The following is a 20,633-nucleotide window of genomic DNA, read 5'->3' as shown; positions in this document are numbered from 1 at the left end:
TCAGTTTCACTTTTGAATTTGGCGCCAATACCCGGATCTGTCTCGGATCCGACTCGGATCCGCAACGTTCGGTTGGGCTCGGATTTCATAAATCCGAGTGCGCTCATCCCTAACTGTAAACAGGACGTGATGTAGGATATCACAGATAAGTGTTAATTTTGTTAAGTATAAATTGTATTTAAATCCATGTTTGGGGAAACAAATTGCATCCTGATACTAAAAATAACTCAGATTTTAGGGGGCTGGCTTACCACCTGTGAAGCTGTGTCCAAAACTAAATAAAGAAACACTGGTTTGTACTGAAATGTATCATTATTGTTCCATCTGACTTTCAGATCACTGGTATCTATAACCAGTGTGACCTGTCCCAGGACATTGGAGCTAATAAACATCACTTGCTTCAAGATCCTGCCTTGACTTCTTCCCTGCTGTAATTTCCTGTGACCTACAGATTAGATATAAATCTAATCCTTTTCCGACTGTTCTGAGGTTTGGACCCAGCTTTCCAGTACCACCGGTCTGCCTGCAACCCAGCAGCTCTGGTCAGTGTGATAGGTCAGGGGGGATATCCATCCACAACCCTGATCTATAGGAAGAAGTAAGGTGTACCAGCCCAGGTGCACTGGCAAGGGGGTACACTAACAACGACAGTTACCCAGAGGGAACACGGTTCTGGGTGCCCTGAAGGAGTCCAGTGGTGGCAGTATTGTAAGACCCTCCTACTGCGGTTATAGAGCACAATTAGGATAAATAAGGGAACAGTAGCAAACTAAGCCCAGCCGGTTCCCAGCAACAGCAGACAGGATGGCATAGGAGGTCCATCCTGTCACACATGTCCTTCCAGTTTTTTATTTCAGTTAATGCTTACTTTTCCTCCCCGTGAAGCTTTGAGTTTCTTTTTTGTTTTCGATGTTGTGCATCAAAATCATGGGATACCAAGTCTATGTACATTTGTACTTGAGGACAAAATGTGATCTGTAGACAAAATGTAGATTTCTTTTATAATTTCTTAATTTGATCTTCTGCACTGGTGATGCTGTTACTACTTTAAGATTGTAATTCTTCCAAAGTTCGTATCGCTTCATCAACCTGTGATGTAAATTGTTCATTATAAAAAACAGGATCAGAATTATTTTCTTTTTGCTTAAAATATTTATATAGGAGTATTTTTCTCGCATATAAATGAATATTTTTCTCCATTTCAAATCTGTATGGGTTATTGGTTGGTGAAAATGACAAAATTTTAGACGATAAATTATATTGAGCTTCAGTTATCACTTTAGTAGACAAATTGATTATTCTGAGAGATTGCTCTGAAGTATCTATCTTTTGGGCTGTCTGTATCGAGGTTGGGAGCTGACCCCTCCCATTCTCTATTTCCTCATTTTCTTAGATTTCATACTACTTCTACATATTTTCTGGTGTCCGTATTTTTTAAATCTTCCATTGTTTTTGAGCCTGTGTCTTAAAAATCTCTCTGAGCATTCAGTGTGTCCCTATTATTTTTATTATTATCATTTATTTGTTAGGCGCCACATGGTATCCGCAGCGCCGCACACAGTACTAACAGTAGACCATACAGGGTGAAACCATACAGAACAATGAACAAAAAGTACCAATACTTCAGAAACTCCGGCTAGTCATATGCAGTAAAGACGGAGCGGAAGAACAGGTATGGAGACAGGAGGGGAGGGGGCCCTGCTCATACGAGCTTACATCCTAAGGGAGGGTAAACAGACCAGGCACAAGAGGAGCCAGTTAAGGCAAGAGGAGAGAAGGGAGGACAAGCAAAAGGGAGGAGATGGGGGTTAAGTAGATGGTTGGTAGGCTTTGAGGAAGAGGTGAGTTTTGAGTGCACGTTTGAAGGAGCACAGAGTAGGAGAGAGACGGATGGAACAAGGGAGGTCGTTCCAGAGAAGGGGGGCTGCACGGGTAAAGTCTTGGATTCTGGAGTGGGAAGAAGTGATAAGAGTGGAGGAGAGGCGGCGGCCGTTGGCCGAGCGCAGGGAGCGGGCAGGAGTGTGAATGGAGAGGAGGTTAGAGATATAAGGGGCAGTAGAGTTGGAGAGAGCCTTGTAAGTGGTGGTGAGGAGTTTGAAAAGGATTCTGTAGGGGAAGGGGAGCCAGTGTAAGGCAAGGCAGAGAGGGTAGGCAGAGGAGGAGCGGCGTGAGAGGAAGATGAGTCTTGCGGCCGCGTTGAGTATAGAGCGGAGGGGGGAGAGACGGGAGTGGGGGAGGCCAGTGAGGAGGGGGTTACAATAATCGAGGCGGGAGATGATGAGTGCGTGGATGACAGTTTTGGTGGCATCCTGAGAGAGAAAAGGACGGATGTGGGCGATGTTGCGTAGTTGGAAGCGACAGGCTTGGGCAAGGGAATGAATGTGGGGGGCAAAAGAGAGAGAGGAGTCGAGGGTGACACCCAGGCAGCGAAGTTGGGTGACAGAGGAGATGGTGGTGTTGTTGACGACAATAGAGAGGTCATGGTGGGATGGGAGTCTGGGTGGAGGAAAGACAATGAGTTCAGTTTTAGAGATGTTGATTTTGAGAAAGCGCTCAGACATCCAGGAGGAGATGACGGAGAGGCAGTCGGATACTCGAGCGAGGAGGGTGGAGGAAAGATCAGGAGAGGAGATATAGAGTTGAATGTCATCAGCATAAAAGTGATACTGAAGACCGAGATCCCTAGATCTCTTTGGGCTCTCTATATATTCTTCATCAGAAATTCAACCTCTGATGTACTGTAATTATGACTTCTGTTGTCATTCCTAATTTTTTTGCTCCATTTGAAAATATTTTTAATTATAGCTTATAGTATTTTTTGACTTTATCTCTTTAAAGTAAATGATCTTCATGCGCTAATTTGAATGTATTAAATAAAATTAACACTATAAACTTAGTAGTAAGTCAATTAATGTGACTCTTATCCTTTTAATTTATTCTATCCTTCTCTCAACTGTAATCCAGCAGATGATTAGAATCTGTTTATTATCAAAATCGCTTCGATAAAGATGATTGTAAATAGGAACAATTTACTTTTTATTTCTAATGTCATTGTTTCCCTTTAAGCTGTGAAGTGGCTGGGAATGTGGGTGTCGGACATGGGAGATGTGACGGGAAATCATGTTGAACTGATATACTGCCTCCATATTAAATGAAATAAATCCTGATATATCAGTAAACACCTTCCCTGGAAAAATCGAAAGCATACACTGCATAAATGTTATTGTTCTTATAACGATAATGTATATCAAATGATACTTATAAGGTAAGATGAAGCAAGCGTGAACTAATATCTATAAGGACCTAAATTATAGAGGGTTGCGAACTTTTATGATTGTCATACAAGAAAACTAACACTAATTCTGGCTATTATGGAGAAAGTGTTTATTAACTAATACCGCTATTTGTAGTATCAGTGGAGAACTCTTTAAAAAATATATCATTCAGTAACTGGCAATACTATTTATAACAATGCATTATCTCTTTCCGATATCATGAGACTGAGGATCTGGATGAAGATTTCTCCAGACTGGCAGAGACCGGTACAAGATAGCCAGGATCCCCCGAGGCAGTGACATGAGATCTCCTGATACAGAATTATCACTTCAACTTCATTTTCTACAGGGTATCTAACATGCTCATTACGTGTCAGTCCCAAGGGATATAATGTAACTTAATGAAAGATACAGAATTCAGCCATTTGGCAATTGGACATGGAGAAACTTGGCTTAGTGAAAGCACAGCATGACTATCATGTTGTGTCCGCTTGAATTGTTAAAACCTTTTGAGCTGTTTTCTGTTTGCAGATATTCAGCATTACCCTCACTCAGGGGCGGGCTGGCACATTCCAGCCCGGGGGGCGCACAGGCGGCCGCATCACATGACACGCGACATGTGATGCGCCCGCCTGTTTGCTGACGCGGCCGCATCGCGTGTCATGTGATGCGCCCGCCTGTGCGTGGCCGCATCGCGTATCATGTGATGCGCCCCCCTGTGCGCTGACGCGGCCGCATCGCGTGTCATGTGATGTGGCCGCCTGTGCGCCACTGGAAATATGCCCGGGCTGGAGGCTGTCAGTGGCTGTCAGGATACTTCTAGAGGATGTATGAGATGTGATGAGACATTGCATTGAATAGATACTTTGTCTCTATATTAAACAAAACAAATCCTGACACACTGTAAATATCTCTTATGGATAACAACCTAATAATACATACAGCACTCTTCCCTTAATGATGGTATTTGATATAACCAACATTGTTAAGTGAACATGGATTAATGTTTACAAAAACATTAATTAAAGTTAAGCACGGATTTATACGGTTTGTCTTCATAGGAAATTATTACCGTATATACTTGAGTATAAGTCGACCCGAATATAAGCCGAGGCACCTAATTTTACCACAAAAAACTGGGAAAACTTATTGACTCGAGTATAAGCCTAGGGTGGGAAATGCAGCAGCTACTGGTAAATTCTGACAGTCCTCAAATAGAAAACTTGTATAGTATAAACTGATTAATAATAAGATAGTCCTAGCACGGAATCCTGAGTTTCCAATTCCCTGAGTAATGAGTAGTAAATGCTACTAGTATGTTTGATGACTCGAGTCCTCCTCGTTTAACCGATTGAGTTCTTATCACCCACGATCTAAGTTATTGTGCTCTGTGTATATTTCAGTATCGGAGGTTATCACCAAACTCGGTATTAACAAAAGGTTACAATACAGTTACATCAATAAGTAAATACCATAGGTTCCCTCCGTGAATAATGGGCAAGTGTTGTAACTCTGCATAGACTGCCCGCCGTTACAGCTCAATTGTCAGATAGCGCTGCGAGTCACTCTCCACAATTCTTCCATAAACTGGTCAGATATTGAAAGACATTGATATCCTCCACAATGATCCCTGAGGAAGTCGCCAGGGCGAAACTCATTGGATTGTATTCATTACGGAAACTCACAGACTGTGGACTTTTAGCTTCACAAGCGCTTGATCAGCGGCAACGCGCCACACGCTTGCGCATGCGCACATCCACCACTGGAGAATCAAGACGTCCGCCCGGCATCAGGACGCTTGAGCGTCCCCAAGGTAACAAGCCGTACACAGCGCAGCGCTATGACTCGGTGTGAGTCGTCCTGCAATAGTCTAGACCGCCGTTGCTTCTCAGTTCTCAGGTGAGACTGCAAGTCACTCTCCACAGATTCCTTCCGTACGCTGGTCTGGTCTTTCATTGTGGTCCTGGAGCATCACTCGAGTATAAGCCGAGGGGGGGCTTTTCCAGCACAAAAAATGTGCTGAAAAACTCGGCTTATACTCGAGTATATACGGTAATTAAAAACAGCTCCGATTACTATGGAGTATATATTTATTAATGAACCCTACTATTCACAGTACCAGCGTGAATGAACACATTCTCCGGCTTTTGCCAGTATTTGATTATGTCAGGTATGGGATCACAGTGGATCAAAAGGGGTTAATTGCAATACTGACATTATCCAATCTTCCTCGAAGGATAGTGAGTAAAAACCTAAAGTCCATCAATGCGCAGCCAACAGTGGTTGGGGATTAAATTGTCAAGGAAATGATCTTGGACCGAATTGCTGCACATATTTTGAGCCCTCCATAAAGGATTTAGTTGTCCCCGCTCCTGGGCTTGGTTCCTACGAAGGCAACAGGGAAGTTCAGTCTCATCCAGCATTTGTTCTTCCCAGAAGGAGTGTTAGTTAACGATGGGCTCAACTGCGATCAGTGTTCAGTCCAATATCAGTTGTTTGACAGTACAATCAAAATGATTAGAGCACATGGCAGGGGTGCCCTTATGGCAAAGCTGGACATTGAGTCAGCCTTCCGGCTTGGCCCAAAGTCAATTATAATTTACCTCGGAATAGAGATTGACACTGACAGGTTAGACGAGTGTAGGCTTGCAGCGGAAAACATAATAAGGCTCAGCAAAATGGTTGGCAGGTGTACAGAGGCTAGGAAGGTCACGTTAAAACAGATGCAGTCATTACTGGGGTTGCTGAATGTCGCTTGCCAGGTAATACCGATGGGTCGCATGTTAAGAGGTGACTGGAGAGAGCTACAGCAGGTGTAAAAAAGAAGCACCACAGGATTTGCATTAGCAGAGAGATCAGAGATGACCTGTTGGTATGGGTTTGTTTCCTACACAAGTTTAATGCGGTGCATTTATGGCCCACAATAGAGCAGCATAACTGCGCTGCAGCTGTTCACAGATGTAGCCGGGGCAATAGGTATTTGGAGCATATCTGTAGGGGGGAATGATCATCATGATCATCATCATTTATTTATATAGCATCAGCAAATTCCGTTCCGCTTTACAATTGTGAACAAACATTAATAAAACAATACTGGGTAATACATACAGACAGAGAGGTAAGAGAACACTGCTCGCAAGCTTACAATATATAGGACAATGGGAATTTAAAACACACGGGCATGTGCTACATTATATTGCACATTGGACTAGCTAGAATGTAAAGGTAAAAAGTATTCAGTGGGCTGTGTGATCAGTTACACAGCAATGTTGGTCAGAGGATTGTTGTCTTGTGTTAGCTATGTAGAGGGTGGTAATAGGGTAATCTAGGGAGCTTAAGATGGTGGTTGAGGAATATCATAAGCTTGCCTGAAGAGGTGGGTTTTCAGAGAACACTTGAAGGTTTGAAGACTAAAGGAGAGTCTTACTGTGCAAGGGAAGGAATTCCACAAAGTGGGTGCAGCCCTGAAAAAAGTCCTGTAACCGGGAATGGGAGGATGTGATGAGAGTGGAACAGAGATGCTGATCTTTTGTAGAATGGAGGTGTCGAGTCAGGAGATATTTTGAGACAAGTGAGGAGATGTATGTCGGTGCAATTTTGTTGACAGCGTTGTATGTTAGCAGAATATGCATAATCGTGGCCAGACGAGTGGGTCACTAGCGGTCCCCCCAAGAACATAAGTGTGCTGTAATTATTTCCAATAGGTGTGGAGTTAGAGATTCAGGCAAAAAGGTTAGAGAACAGGCACATCAGGTTCTGGTGCGACAACTTGGAGTGGTGCAAGCCATTCAAAATCAGTAGGCATCATCCCTCCCCAGTCATTAGGCTGCTTAGGTGGTTAGTTTCGAGGTGAGTGCATCAGAACATTACATTCTGGGCAAAACGAGTACAGGGCGAGCATAATACCATAGGTGATACACTCTTACGACAGAAGTGGGAGGGCTTTCAGGGAGGCTGCTCCTCATACAAAGCAAGTCGGCTTACCATATCCTTCCCATCTTTGGCATATTGTGAACCCGGTCTTGGTGAGATAGTGGTGAAGTTCTTGGTGCAAAATAAATGGTGACCTTATAGCGCAGCTTGGGATAGATGGCGGCAGGTTAAGGCCACAAGATCATCAGAGGAAAAATAAACCCTAGAGGTACCATTGGCAATTCTGGACAAGTTACACACAGCATGGGCTTCAAAGGCCAACATTAGCAACATACTAGCTGGTCGAGAGGAGAGGCAGATTCATAGAGCGTAAAATAATGAGGAATGAGACCCTGAACCTATATCCCCAGGAACCAGTGACAGCGGAGAGGCTGAAGGAGTTAGTAAGGATAGCATCCATAGTCTGCAGGGATAAAAGGGAAGCAACACTGTTAACCACTACATTTATTTGGGCATACAGTGGAGTCTTTCAGAGTCAGTGTTGGGAGATATATGTCACAGCATAGTAGTGGGGGCTTCGGCCTCATGAAGGGGTCAGGAATGCCTTGTGTGCCGGGGCAAGCAGTGCGCAAGGTATAGCTATGGGATGGCCGGAAAGGAGAGTGTCATGGTTCAACAGCTGGGCAACTACGGGTGGCGTGCAAGGGAAAAACGATGGTGTGTGGGTGCCAGATGCGGGATCCGGTGGGCATGCTTGTGGTGCTCACATAGTTTGCAGAATACACCCCACATTTGGAGGAATTGTTAAAAGAAAAATAACCTTGTGCACTGCTTTCCCTGCATTTGTTGTTGATTTTAAAGAAAACTGTGACCGATATTTATAGTAGTCTGTTTGTATTATTTCAGTAAAAGGGTTTTTTCTTGTTGGACGCCCACAGATTGGTATATCCCCCTTAATATCAATGTCTTGTGTATAACTCCTCCCAGTTGCTATAGTTCTTGAGAAACTAATCTTAGCCAGGACTGTCGACTATATGAGTTACTTCACTTTGTAGATCAGTTCATTTTGAACTGCTTGTTAATGAAATACCCATCACTACTCCAACCCAGACCTGGATTAAGGTTTTGTGGGGCCGGGAGCACTTAAAACAGGGGGTGCCTAAAGCCTAATGCTCCAACTCGATCCAGAAAAAATGTAAAAGAAGAAGAAGGAAGATTTATATATTAATTACAATTACTATACTTGGGAAAGTGCCCATTTTTCACTTTCTCTTATCACACACCCTGTTATGTAGTTACATGAGATTGTTAGTAGGAGACTGATTCATCCCCATGTCTGATACACATTTCTTACAGAAAAAGGAAGGAGGTTTTTGTACAGCTCTGTATCACTGTGTGAACTGCCAACTATGATCATGCAGACAGTAATAATATGCCTCATCTTCTGCACTCACTCCATTAATTGTGAATTTGAAATCATTTCCAGATCCAGATCCACTGAACCGGGCTGGGACTCCTGTATGTTGGGTGCTTACATCATTGATAAGAAGCTTTGGAGGTTGTCCTGATTTCTTTTGGTACCAGTGTAAATTGCTCGTACCGGTTCTGGATGTACATGAGAGGGTGACTTGTCCTCCTGGTGACACAGAGATATAATCTGGAGTCTGAGTAATCACAATCTGTCCACAGGATCCTGAGGATTAGAAGAGACATAATCATTATTGATAAATGTCTGTATATATTCATATAAATCCTGATCTGATTATTTATGTTACAATGTATAGATTTCTCTACACAGAATGATGTAATGACCCCAATCTCTCACCCTGAATATAAATGAATATCACAGCCAGCAGATAACTGTGAGAAACCATCTTGATGTTTCTGGACTGTCAGATAGAAACTATAAGACGTCTCCTGTACAATGAAATATATATAGAGAGTGACAGGTGAGATGTGACATCCCCCAGAGACTGTGTATGGAAATAAGATGGAAATTCTGTGGTGTCAGTGTGACAGTTACTGGTGTGTACTAGAGACAGGGGAATAAATGTATGAAAGTCCGGTTTGCCTTTACAAGCCAGCGCTGCCTTAAATTCTAGCTGGAAACTCGCCGATTTTCGGCGAGTTGAAAAAACCTGACTTTCATACACTTACCCCAGGATCTCAGTGTAATATCCTCTGAGGTGTCAGTCACTGTACTACCTGATAGAGATGGGACTTCTGTGTATTAGACAGGACATTTTATTACATCATTGTGTTTACATGGTGACAACTGTACTTAATTTAAATCATACTTGCCTAGGAGACTCACAAAGTTTGGGATAGTTCTCCAAGGCTCCCGGATGAGCAGGGCACCCTTCCTGATTCTTCCCATTTTTCTAGTGAAGTGGAAGGAGGAAGTTGGTGATGTGATTTTTGCAGTAGCTCATCATAGCCCTCGTAGTTATAAAAATGTACCCCTTTTGCCCTCTTCACTTAACCAAGTAGCTGAACTTGTGGGATTGAGAATGGCATATGAGTTGGCAGAGGGTAAATCAGTTGATATACACTGGTTTTGACTCCTTTTGTAGCATAGGGTTGACATTGAGGTGACTGAGGAACTTTTATGACAATAGCAGAACATGAGTAGCACACTCACATTACATGAAGGACAGTGACACAGTTACCAAATGAAGTAGCTGTTATTTAATTTAAAGCCTACACACAAGACTGTACATTATTTTAATAACAGGGTGAACTAAACCGTCAAGTGGGCAGCAGGTTTAAATATAACAACCGATAAATCAATGTTTTTATTTTTTGTTTGTTTCTAAATTTAAATACACAAGAATTAGTTAAAAGGTAAGGTTTGTGTTCCCTGCAGGAACAAGAGGTCTGGAAGGTGAAGGGATGTGGTCAGGAGTCCTCTGGACTCTGGAGAGATGGACGAGGTAGGCCGCGGCTACTAGAACGTATCTTCCAGGCCTAGCTGAGGCAGCACATGGTCTGACTCATCTGGGTAGAGAAGGTATGTGTAAGCTGGTAAGAGCATATTGGTGTGTACCAGACTTTTCTTCTCAAAGTAGTAGAAGGGCAATGTCCTGACTTACTTGAGTGATACCCCTCCTACAGATGGACTTTTTCCAGGTAAAACAAATTAACTTCATTCAATTGTATATAGTGTTGTACTGATGAAACTTATATCTGGGTAAAGGTGTTATGGCCACCAATGGGGCATAAACTTGTAGAACTATGCGGTAGAGGTCTTCACCTATAGCAGCCACCATTCCTGTAGAGACTAGATGCGCTCCCAAGTACTCAGAAAGGTCAGAATATAGAAAATGTATCATGTTTAGTGTCATTTTGATCTACACATTAACATGAGGAATCCGCTATTGTCGACAAAGCGATCACTTCCTGCGATCGCTAGTTATGGAAGATAAAGGATTAATGCTCAAAATTATATTGTGTTTGGAATGAAAATAGGTTGGTAAAAACTGGATTAGGTCAGTTCCCTTAAGCACAACATGTGCTCAGCTGTTGGAGTGAGCTGGAAACACCTTATCAGAGGAATCCTTTGAACTGACCTATGATTTGCATTATGCTGGACTGACCTGAACCCTGGACCAATGAAGACCTCTCCTAGTGTTATCTGTGTACATAGTGACATCATCAATGTGTTTTTGTAAACTGAAACTGCAAATAAGCGAGCTTCTCTGGGCCATTGGTCTCTCTACCTTCCTAACTGCAGACTACATGGATCTGGGCTCAGATGAAGCGCTAATGAAAATGTAATGTATTCAGTTTTTATACTTTCCTGCTTTATTATAATATATTTTATGTGTTATAATGGCTTGCTGTAAATCCTGCTATATTTTGCAATTAAATATCTTTGTGCGTTGGAAACACAGTAATTGCATTGGACAATGTTTATTGGTAAGCGATAAAATTAACATAACACATCTTATATAATGCAGTATCAAAGCTAATATTTGCAGTAATTTGCATGGGCAGCACGGTGGCTAAGTGGTAGCACTTCTGCCTCACAGCGCTGGGGTCATGAGTTCAATTCCCGACCATGGCCTTATCTGTGTGGAGATTGTATGTTCTCTCCGTGTTTGCGTGGGTTTCCTCCGGGTGCTCCGGTTTCCTCCCACACTCCAAAAACATACTGCTAGGTTAATTGGTTGCTATGAAAATTGACCCTAGTCTCACTCTCTGTCTGTCTGTGTATATGTTAGGGAATTTAGACTGTAAGCTCCAATGGGGCAGGGACTGATGTGAGCGAGTTCTCTGTACAGCGCTGTGGAATCAGTGGCGCTATATAAATAAATGGTGATGATGATGATGATAATCCAGTATCAAAGCTAATATTTGCAGTAACATTGTCATCTGTCCCTACCTCATGACAAGATGTCAGTGCAAAAACAGGTTTAGATTCTAATGCAATACTATGTTTGATAATATCATCATTACACACATCAGGCACAATACAACATTCCCTTTCTCTGACACATCCTGGCACCTGGGAAGAAACATGGGTACTAGTAGATTCTAACACAGAAAAAAGTGTTACATTATCATCATTACATATTTCACTATTAGGGGTTTCCAAATTATCACTGACTGCTGCAGCATTATCACACCATTCTACCATATCACTGTCACACGCCGGTTCCATAAATAGTTACCGGCGCTGATACTTATACTCTTGTAGCGGTGATTGAACCTACTACTTTGTTCTGAGACATTACTTTTACACATGTGCTCCTTGTTACCTTGTCTTGGACCTCCTTCCTACTCTCATTGGTTCTGGAGTATTATTTAAACCTCCCATGGTTCTCTGTTCTTTGCCTGTTCTTCGTGTTACTCACTCAGTACTAGTATTTGGCTTCCATAGGTCTGACTTACCTATTATTCGTTGATCGCCTGGATTCAGCTGTACTCTTCACTGCACCGTTTGTTTCAATTGGACTCGTTATAGTAGCTGAACTTCACTCCGCTGCTAACTGTATGGTGAACTGCTATCGTGAACTATATGCTACACCTGTGTTCATTGCCGCAGCTTAAGTTTCACATTCCTGTTCAGCTGGCTCAACATCGCTATTGCTTTACTGACGGATCTGCTGCCGAGTTACCTGTCACCTGTAGTTCCACGCATGGCTCAACTGAACTTCATTCCGCTGCTAACCTGTATAGTGAACTGCTATTGTGAACAATATGCTACACCTGTGTTCATTACCGCAGCTCAAGTTTCATATTCCTGCTTGGCTGGATCAACATCGCTATTGCTTTACTGACGGATCTGCTGCCGAGTAACCTGTCACCTGTAGTTCCACGCACGCCTCAGCTGAACTCCACTCCGCTGCTGAACCTGCATGGTGAGCTAATATCGTGAACCATTTGCTACACCTGTGTTCGCTCTTGCAGCTCAAGTTCCTAATTCCTGCCCTGCCGGCTCAAAATCATTATTGTTTCATTTTTGGATCTACTGCTGAGTCACCTGTCACCTGTAGTTCCACGCACGGCTCAGCTATACTTCATTCCTCCGGTACTTCTAGGTAACGAACTGTTTGATATACTTGTCTTCATCTCTGCCATTGGGGATTGTTGTCTGTAGATCAACGAGTTCCACGCTTTTGCTCTTTCTACAATGGGAATTACCGCTATGCCAGTAACTCACTTGCTACCTTGAATCATGTTCGTTTAAGGATCAGCTAGTTCTATATTATCAATCTGTCTGGACTGTTGCTGCATCAGTGATTCGCCTTTATCTGCTGTGAGTTACTATATTGGATCTAGCATTCTCCCTTCATCATCTCCAGCATTGAACTATTGCTCGACTCACTCCCTGCAGTTGTCAAGGGTTACCAACTATGAAGTAGCGTGTTGAGACTCATCATTTCATCCTGATCAACTTGCCGTGTATTCAGCCTCTGCCGTTGTCTCAAGTTACCTTATCATTCAAATATATCAATATCCATTACCACTACTCTGCAGTACCTCCTAGTCTACAGCTGCTATTCCTCGGTGATACTCCTGTTTGTAATGCCTGTGAGTTATGAACTTTTAATTTGTGTATTTGAATCCTTTTCTTATTCATCATGTCTAAGCCTCCACTACTATCTGCCACTACTCGTTTAGGAGACCGCGACCTGGGGGACAGGAGCAGCTATGTCTATATTCCTTTGCGGGGATCACTAGTGAAGACCTCCTACCCGTTAGACTCCGCACTCCTGGGCGAGTTCCTTCTCGGCAGAGACAAGGGATCTACTAATTCATTTAGAGTCGTGACAATCACTGGATTCAACATTGTTACATACTACCTTAGATGAGTCACACGTTTCAGTAGGGATGGAGGTATCGGTTTTAGCATTAACAGGAACATACTGTGATATCACGCGCCCCAGATCAGTGCTCAATAAAACATTTATGGGAATATCATCATACACTCCCACCTCCTTCATCCCCCTTTCCGCTCCCCAATCCAAGTACACTCGTGCCATGGGAACGGCAGGACTGACACTTCCAATCTCTTTGACAGCCCAGATTTTCCCTGGAATCAGATCCTCAGAAGTTCTTATTTCTGGATGTACTAGTGTCATTTCAGCACCTGTGTCTCTCAATCCCTGTGTGACAGTGTTACCAATAGTAACCGACTGTAAATTGTCATTGCATTTATGGTCGTCCGTAGCCACAAATAAAACAGCTGGAGCTGGGCCAGGAGACTTTGACGGGGAGGTAGACTTCCTTATGTCTTGGCAAGAGACACTGACATGTCCCACTTTTTTACACACATAACACCTGCGGATGTCTCCCAAAACAGGCTTTGCCCCCATCCTCCCAGAAGATGAAAAAACAGGGGGTGATGGTGTTGAGGGGGGTGGCGTTGACCCTCCTGGAATGGAAGGGGGCTGTTTTGCACATATGTCTTAAAAAATAATAAGCACTGAGTTTTGTCCTTATGAACAATGCTGTATTCCTCGCAAGGATACTACCAGTTCTTAAGTGCAGGGGATAATTACTTAAACCCATGCTCCAAAAATTAAAAAAATCCGACAAGCTGCCAACAATTGTCATGAATACCCACCTCTAGCTACTCTCAAATTCAGTATCTTATCATAAATTCACATAGTCAAACAACATTTCACCTTTCATTTGTCAGGAAACCTCACTTAAACCCCTTTATCTGTCACAGATTGCACATGTGACTTGGAAGCTTACTGTAAGGGAACACACAGCATTTCAGCTTAAACCTCACTCTCACCTATCTCTTAGGCTACAGATTTAGCCGCTCCCTTTCCCAACACAGACACATGCTTCCACAGTTCTCCGCAACTGCAACCAGCTATGTATAAGGCCCGTAGCATACCTATGATGTAATTATCTGTTTAGCTACCAGAGTACACTCTATGCTTTAGTAGCTAAACAGTTAACACTTCACACACTGGTTTCTAAAGAGTTAACCCAGCCAAGCAATCTCTCTCTTCTAAACAGGCAATTAAGTCGTTTAGAGCAATAAGACCATCACTATTACATTTTTTTATTTAATATACAAAAAGTACAATACTTAAAGGTTATAAAAACAAATAATAAACAATTGACATACATGTACAAACAAAACAGTTTAAAATAAAGGGATTAAATTCAGAGTACAATTTCTTGTAACTGGTTTCAGCTTTTTAAAGACACCTTTACACCTTACCCAACCTCCAGGGGTTGTGGTCTGTGACACTGTTTACAATCACCGTTTGCATGTTCCTGATTTACTACCAATTCTACTATGTGACCCAACTTTCCTGTGGAGTGTCACACAGACCCAATTTTATTATTAATCCACTATGAATCTGCCAACTTATTGATACCAAGCAGGCCTATGTCCAGTTTATTCTTTAAAATTATAATCATTTCCTCAACTTCTCTGTGTGACGGAATGCTCTATTTGGCTGCTCTTCATCATGCAATTGAGAAATATGTGGTTGATCACTACTGTTATTGATTTTAAATTGCATTTTGGAAAATGAATTATATTTGTCTATATAAGGAGTGCTGACATTGGATTGCTATTTGGAGGTTTCTGGGGTACCTCTTTGGTAAGTTAGCTCTCAATTTAAAAACACATATGTATGGCCCAAATATAGGGACTCTCATTGTTTAGAGTAGGACCATCCTATATGCAAAAGCGCCTTGGCGTGGCAGGATGGCTTAAACATACATTTGCAAATGTGTGCAACAAAGACTTTTGCATTTTTATCTACAGTAGAAATGGCAGATCTGTTGCTGGCTATAGCAGTGTGCTGGGGGAAAAAATGTTGTGTGTATGTTCCTTGCAGGATAACCCCACCCTTTCAGCACCTGTTATGGCCTATAAATTGATTTGAGCAGCTTCCACTTTTGTATTTGTCTGAGAGGCATGTTGGTGTCAGTAGCTGAGGGGGAGTGCTGACATTGGATTGCTATTTGGAGGTTTCTGGGGTACCTCTTTGGTAAGTTAGCTCTCAATTTAAAAACACATATGTATGGCCCAAATATAGGGACTCTCATTGTTTAGAGTAGGACCATCCTATATGCAAAAGCGCCTTGGCGTGGCAGGATGGCTTAAACATACATTTGCAAATGTGTGCAACAAAGACTTTTGCATTTTTATCTACAGTAGAAATGGCAGATCTGTTGCTGGCTATAGCAGTGTGCTGGGGGAAAAAATGTTGTGTGTATGTTCCTTGCAGGATAACCCCACCCTTTCAGCACCTGTTATGGCCTATAAATTGATTTGAGCAGCTTCCACTTTTGTATTTGTCTGAGAGGCATGTTGGTGTCAGTAGCTGAGGGGGAGTGCTGACATTGGATTGCTATTTGGAGGTTTCTGGGGTACCTCTTTGGTAAGTTAGCTCTCAATTTAAAAACACATATGTATGGCCCAAATATAGGGACTCTCATTGTTTAGAGTAGGACCATCCTATATGCAAAAGCGCCTTGGCGTGGCAGGATGGCTTAAACATACATTTGCAAATGTGTGCAACAAAGACTTTTGCATTTTTATCTACAGTAGAAATGGCAGATCTGTTGCTGGCTATAGCAGTGTGCTGGGGGAAAAAATGTTGTGTGTATGTTCCTTGCAGGATAACCCCACCCTTTCAGCACCTGTTATGGCCTATAAATTGATTTGAGCAGCTTCCACTTTTGTATTTGTCTGAGAGGCATGTTGGTGTCAGTAGCTGAGGGGGAGTGCTGACATTGGATTGCTATTTGGAGGTTTCTGGGGTACCTCTTTGGTAAGTTAGCTCTCAATTTAAAAACACATATGTATGGCCCAAATATAGGGACTCTCATTGTTTAGAGTAGGACCATCCTATATGCAAAAGCGCCTTGGCGTGGCAGGATGGCTTAAACATACATTTGCAAATGTGTGCAACAAAGACTTTTGCATTTTTATCTACAGTAGAAATGGCAGATCTGTTGCTGGCTATAGCAGTGTGCTGGGGGAAAAAATGTTGTGTGTATGTTCCTTGCAGGATAACCCCACCCTTTCAGCACCTGTTATGGCCTATAAATTGATTTGAGCAGCTTCCACTTTTGTATCTATATAAGATTCAGCAAGCTATCATCCTTGTGTAAGGCCACAAGCTGTGAACAGCTCTTTAGCGTCTCTCTCTATGTCAAAAAACTCTCCTATGTCATGAGCTGGCTCACCCCAGGGGCCTTTGAAGCTGCTCAGCTTTACCTGAAAGTGTTTCTGTTATTTAACATAGAGGTGGGCAGAATCAGAGCCGGATTTAGACCTCATGGGGCCCTAGGCACGATACCGGTTTGGGCCCCCCTCCCTGAAACAATCCATAGCACTATATTTTTGCAGCATACCATATACCTCTATTAAGCAGAAGTGAAAGTATGTGTCACCATGCAGTGGATGCGCGGCGCCAAAAGAGGTGTGAGCGTACTATTGGGGGTGTGGCTTGCATCTTTGGGGGCGTACCTAACATGTGAAAAGAGCTAGGCCACCCTCCTACAGATAAAGACACCCCTTAATAATTACCGAGCAGTCCCGTTTTTTAAGTAGTTGGGTCAAAACAACTTAATAAGTATTTACGTCAGGACAGAAATACTTATTTAAGTTGGTTGCAAAAATAATACGCATAAATCCAAGGATGTGCCCTTGTCACTTTTGTCCCTTCATCATCACTCTATGTCTCTTAATTGCCACTTTTGCCCCTTCACAAAAATCACATGTGCCCCTTCACATCACCTATGTGCCGCTTCATCAGCACCCCAGTGCCCCTTCATCATCACACTGTGTATTACCCTATTAAGATATATGGCTGGGGCTTTTGCACAGTCACAGATTAGGTGATGGGTCTATTTGAATCACAGTGTCAGTTTCTTCTCTATCTTATGCAGGACAATTATTAAAGTGTTTGATTGGTGTAGAAGTTTACCTCACCCTATGTGCCTCCGTTGTTTTACTTACCTCTCTATTGCCTTTTTCTCTTTTGCATTCCTCTTTTCTGGTCTTCTTGTCTTCCTGTCTTCTTTCTTCTCCGGCATGCTGCTCCTCGGTTACTCCTCACTGTGGCCAGAAACAGATTATAAAAAATCAGTCACATGATGGCACGGTGGCTCCCGGCAGTCTCTCCTCCTCTCTACTACCACTGAATGTCGGGAGTGACTTTTTTTATTCTTCTGTTTCCGGTCACAATTTGTTTTATTAAGCCCCTCCGCCTTGCCTACCCCACTCACCGCCGGCCCTGGAGGACCCTCTGGGGACCGCCGGGCCCTAGAGAGTTGCCTAGGTTGCCTAGAGGTAAACCGGCCCAGGGCAGAATCATCAGGTAAAGACACCAGACCCGCTGACTTCACATTTTGCACATAAATAGCTCAATTTATCAATGGATTCATTTGATATAACATATTTACACTGCTGTTATGATTAGGCCTTATTCCCCACAATTATGTTATTGGTTAACTGTAATTACTCTCTGTTCACTACAATTATTATTATTATTATTATTATTATTATTATAATTTATGTATTTATTTTTTTGTTTTAATAAATTATCCTCACCATATTATACAATGCTTTACAGATAATATTTAATCATTCAAATCAAACCTTGCCCTATTAGAGCTTACAGTCTAAACTCTCTAACACACACTCCCTGGTGACCCTATCTGAGATAACACATCATACTCCTAGAGAGATTGTAAATCTGGTCATAAAGGTTCTAGTTATTTATAGGAACAGATTCTGGTGAATTATGTCTATTTACAATTATTACCAAGATTAGAACAGAGGTAGAGAAAGAGGAAGGAGGTTTTTGTACGGCTCTGTATCACTGTGTGAGAGGGAAACTACGAGCCTGCATGCAGTAATAATCTGCATAATCTTCTGCTGTCACTGCACTAATTGTTAGAGTGAAATCAGTTCCTGATCCAGATCCACTGAACCGATCTGGGACTCCAGTATGACGAGTGCTTGCCCGATAGATAAGAGGTGTTGGAGATTGTCCTGGCTTCAGTTGGAACCAGTATATATAACTAGTTGAACCAGAAATAACAGTAGCACTGGTTTTACATTGCATTATAATATTTTCTCCTGGAGACGCTGTGATATATTCTGGAGTTTGAGTCACCACAATCTGTCCATAGGAGGCTGGGAAAGAAAAGAATAAAGTTGTTAGATTTTTTTTTATTATTGTTGCAATATAACAAATAGAAATATTATGTAATTTTTAATCTTTTATGTCGAATCCATACGCCAATCAGTATTATATATTACTGTACTGTACCTGGAATATAAAGATAAAAGACACAGAGCAGATATGTCAGAGAAACCATCTTTATGTCTCTGGACTGTCACAGACACAGATCACTGGGCATCAGGACAAACTGTTTATATCACATGAGGTCTATAGGGAAATAACCTCAGAGTCTGTGTATGTAAAACAGGAAATATGCAAATCCTCAATCACAGATTATAATATAACACCTTTCATCTGTTTCCTATCATGACATAGTTATGTCTGCGTGTTGGGTGACATTACCATAATTCTATGACATGTAAGAATTTCTATACAAAACACTTCAGCCCTACATATTGTCTCTGACGATCCAAACCCCAGCCATGGCACAACAAACAGACCCACTACCTGCAAAAGTACTCCCTAACTGAAAACGCCACTGGAAGAAATCTCGTTCCTATCCCGATTTCCTGCACTATAAATTCATCCTTTCATCTTACAGCGCTGCCCTTTCAATTGCCAAACAAACATTCTTCAAATCTTTAATATCCACTCAGGTTCTATCCCACGTCACCTCTTTGCCACCTTAAAATCAATTCTCTGCCCACACTACAACCTGTCCATTTGACCCTATTCCCTTCCAAATGCTCCGCTCCCTCTCATCCAATGCATGTCCACCTCTATCTCACCTCTTCAACCTGTCTCTCTCCACTGGCACATTTCCATCCTACTTTAAACATGTGCTCATCTCACCTATTCTAAATAAATAATCTCTCGTTCTAGCCTCTCTCTCCAACTACCGCCCTATTTCTCTCCTCCCCTTTGCCTCCAAACTACTTGAGTGATTAGTGTATAAACACCTGTCTCACATTCTCTCCTCTCATACCATTCTCGACTCTCTGCAATCAGGCTTCCGCCCCCAACATTCCACTAAAACTGCTGTCACAAAATTGACCAATGATCTACTTACTGCAAAATCTAATGGTAATTTCTCCATACCCATTCTCCTAGACCTCTCCGCTGCTTTTGACACTGTTGATAACCCTCAACAAAACAGTCACCTGGCGCTAAGAAAGTTTCATTTAAAAATTAGAAAACACTCAGTGGAATCAGATAACGCAGCTGTACAAGGATGGTGTCACATCCCAAAACAGAGGATATCAAATAAATAAAAAATAAAACAGCGCTGAAAAATGATTCCAGAGTAGTGAATCTCCCTCGATGATTTATCTGAGTGATAAGTAAATAACTATCCAGGGCAATATGGAATACAGTACAACATTTTATTACACAATAAAAAATCACATTCTTCAATAAAAAGGTGTATAAAACTTCAGAAATGAACAGTAAAGAGATGTATGTATTAATTGAGAACCATTATTCGTTACATCAAGTGCAACGCCAATAGAAATATTAAGGTTGTAAGGACCATCAATCCCATTAGCAATTGACCACTAATGAAAATCGGTAGTGGGAGTAAAACTCTTTGAATTTATAAGCATAGACAGATCTTAGCTAGTTCCCATTTCAAGGGAAAAGCGTTTAGAATATCATAATTCTACTGTAGACATTTAGGATTGGTATATTAATTCCTCCACAAGACAAATAACGTTCCAGGTAGAATGTGTATGATAACCGTAGATGAAGCAAATATAATAAACGGAGCTTAGGAGATATTTCTAAAGGTTTAATCAAGTGTGTAATGTAGCAGGAGAAACTCCCCGCAGTAACTCCGATATCTCTCCTCCAGATAACTGACACTATGTGT

At 42.0% G+C, this 20,633-nt stretch overlaps 1 gene segment (V, D, J or C); it reads right to left on the bottom strand.

Annotated features, from left to right (window-relative positions):
• LOC142109291 (Ig kappa chain V region Mem5-like) overlaps positions 1-19,012 on the bottom strand; it is a 373,386-nt gene extending 354,374 nt beyond the window's left edge. Inside the window, 2 exon segments of the V gene segment in view lie at positions 18,471-18,777; positions 18,914-19,012. Coding sequence covers positions 18,471-18,777; positions 18,914-18,962 — 356 coding nt within the window.
• Between the last annotated feature and the right edge of the window lie 1,621 nt (positions 19,013-20,633).

This window comes from Mixophyes fleayi, chromosome 1 (genome assembly GCF_038048845.1).
Source record: "Mixophyes fleayi isolate aMixFle1 chromosome 1, aMixFle1.hap1, whole genome shotgun sequence".
NCBI classification, from domain to species: domain Eukaryota; kingdom Metazoa; phylum Chordata; class Amphibia; order Anura; family Limnodynastidae; genus Mixophyes; species Mixophyes fleayi.
The sequence above is the reverse complement of the archived record's forward strand: the minus strand, read 5'-3'. Positions and strand labels throughout refer to the sequence as shown.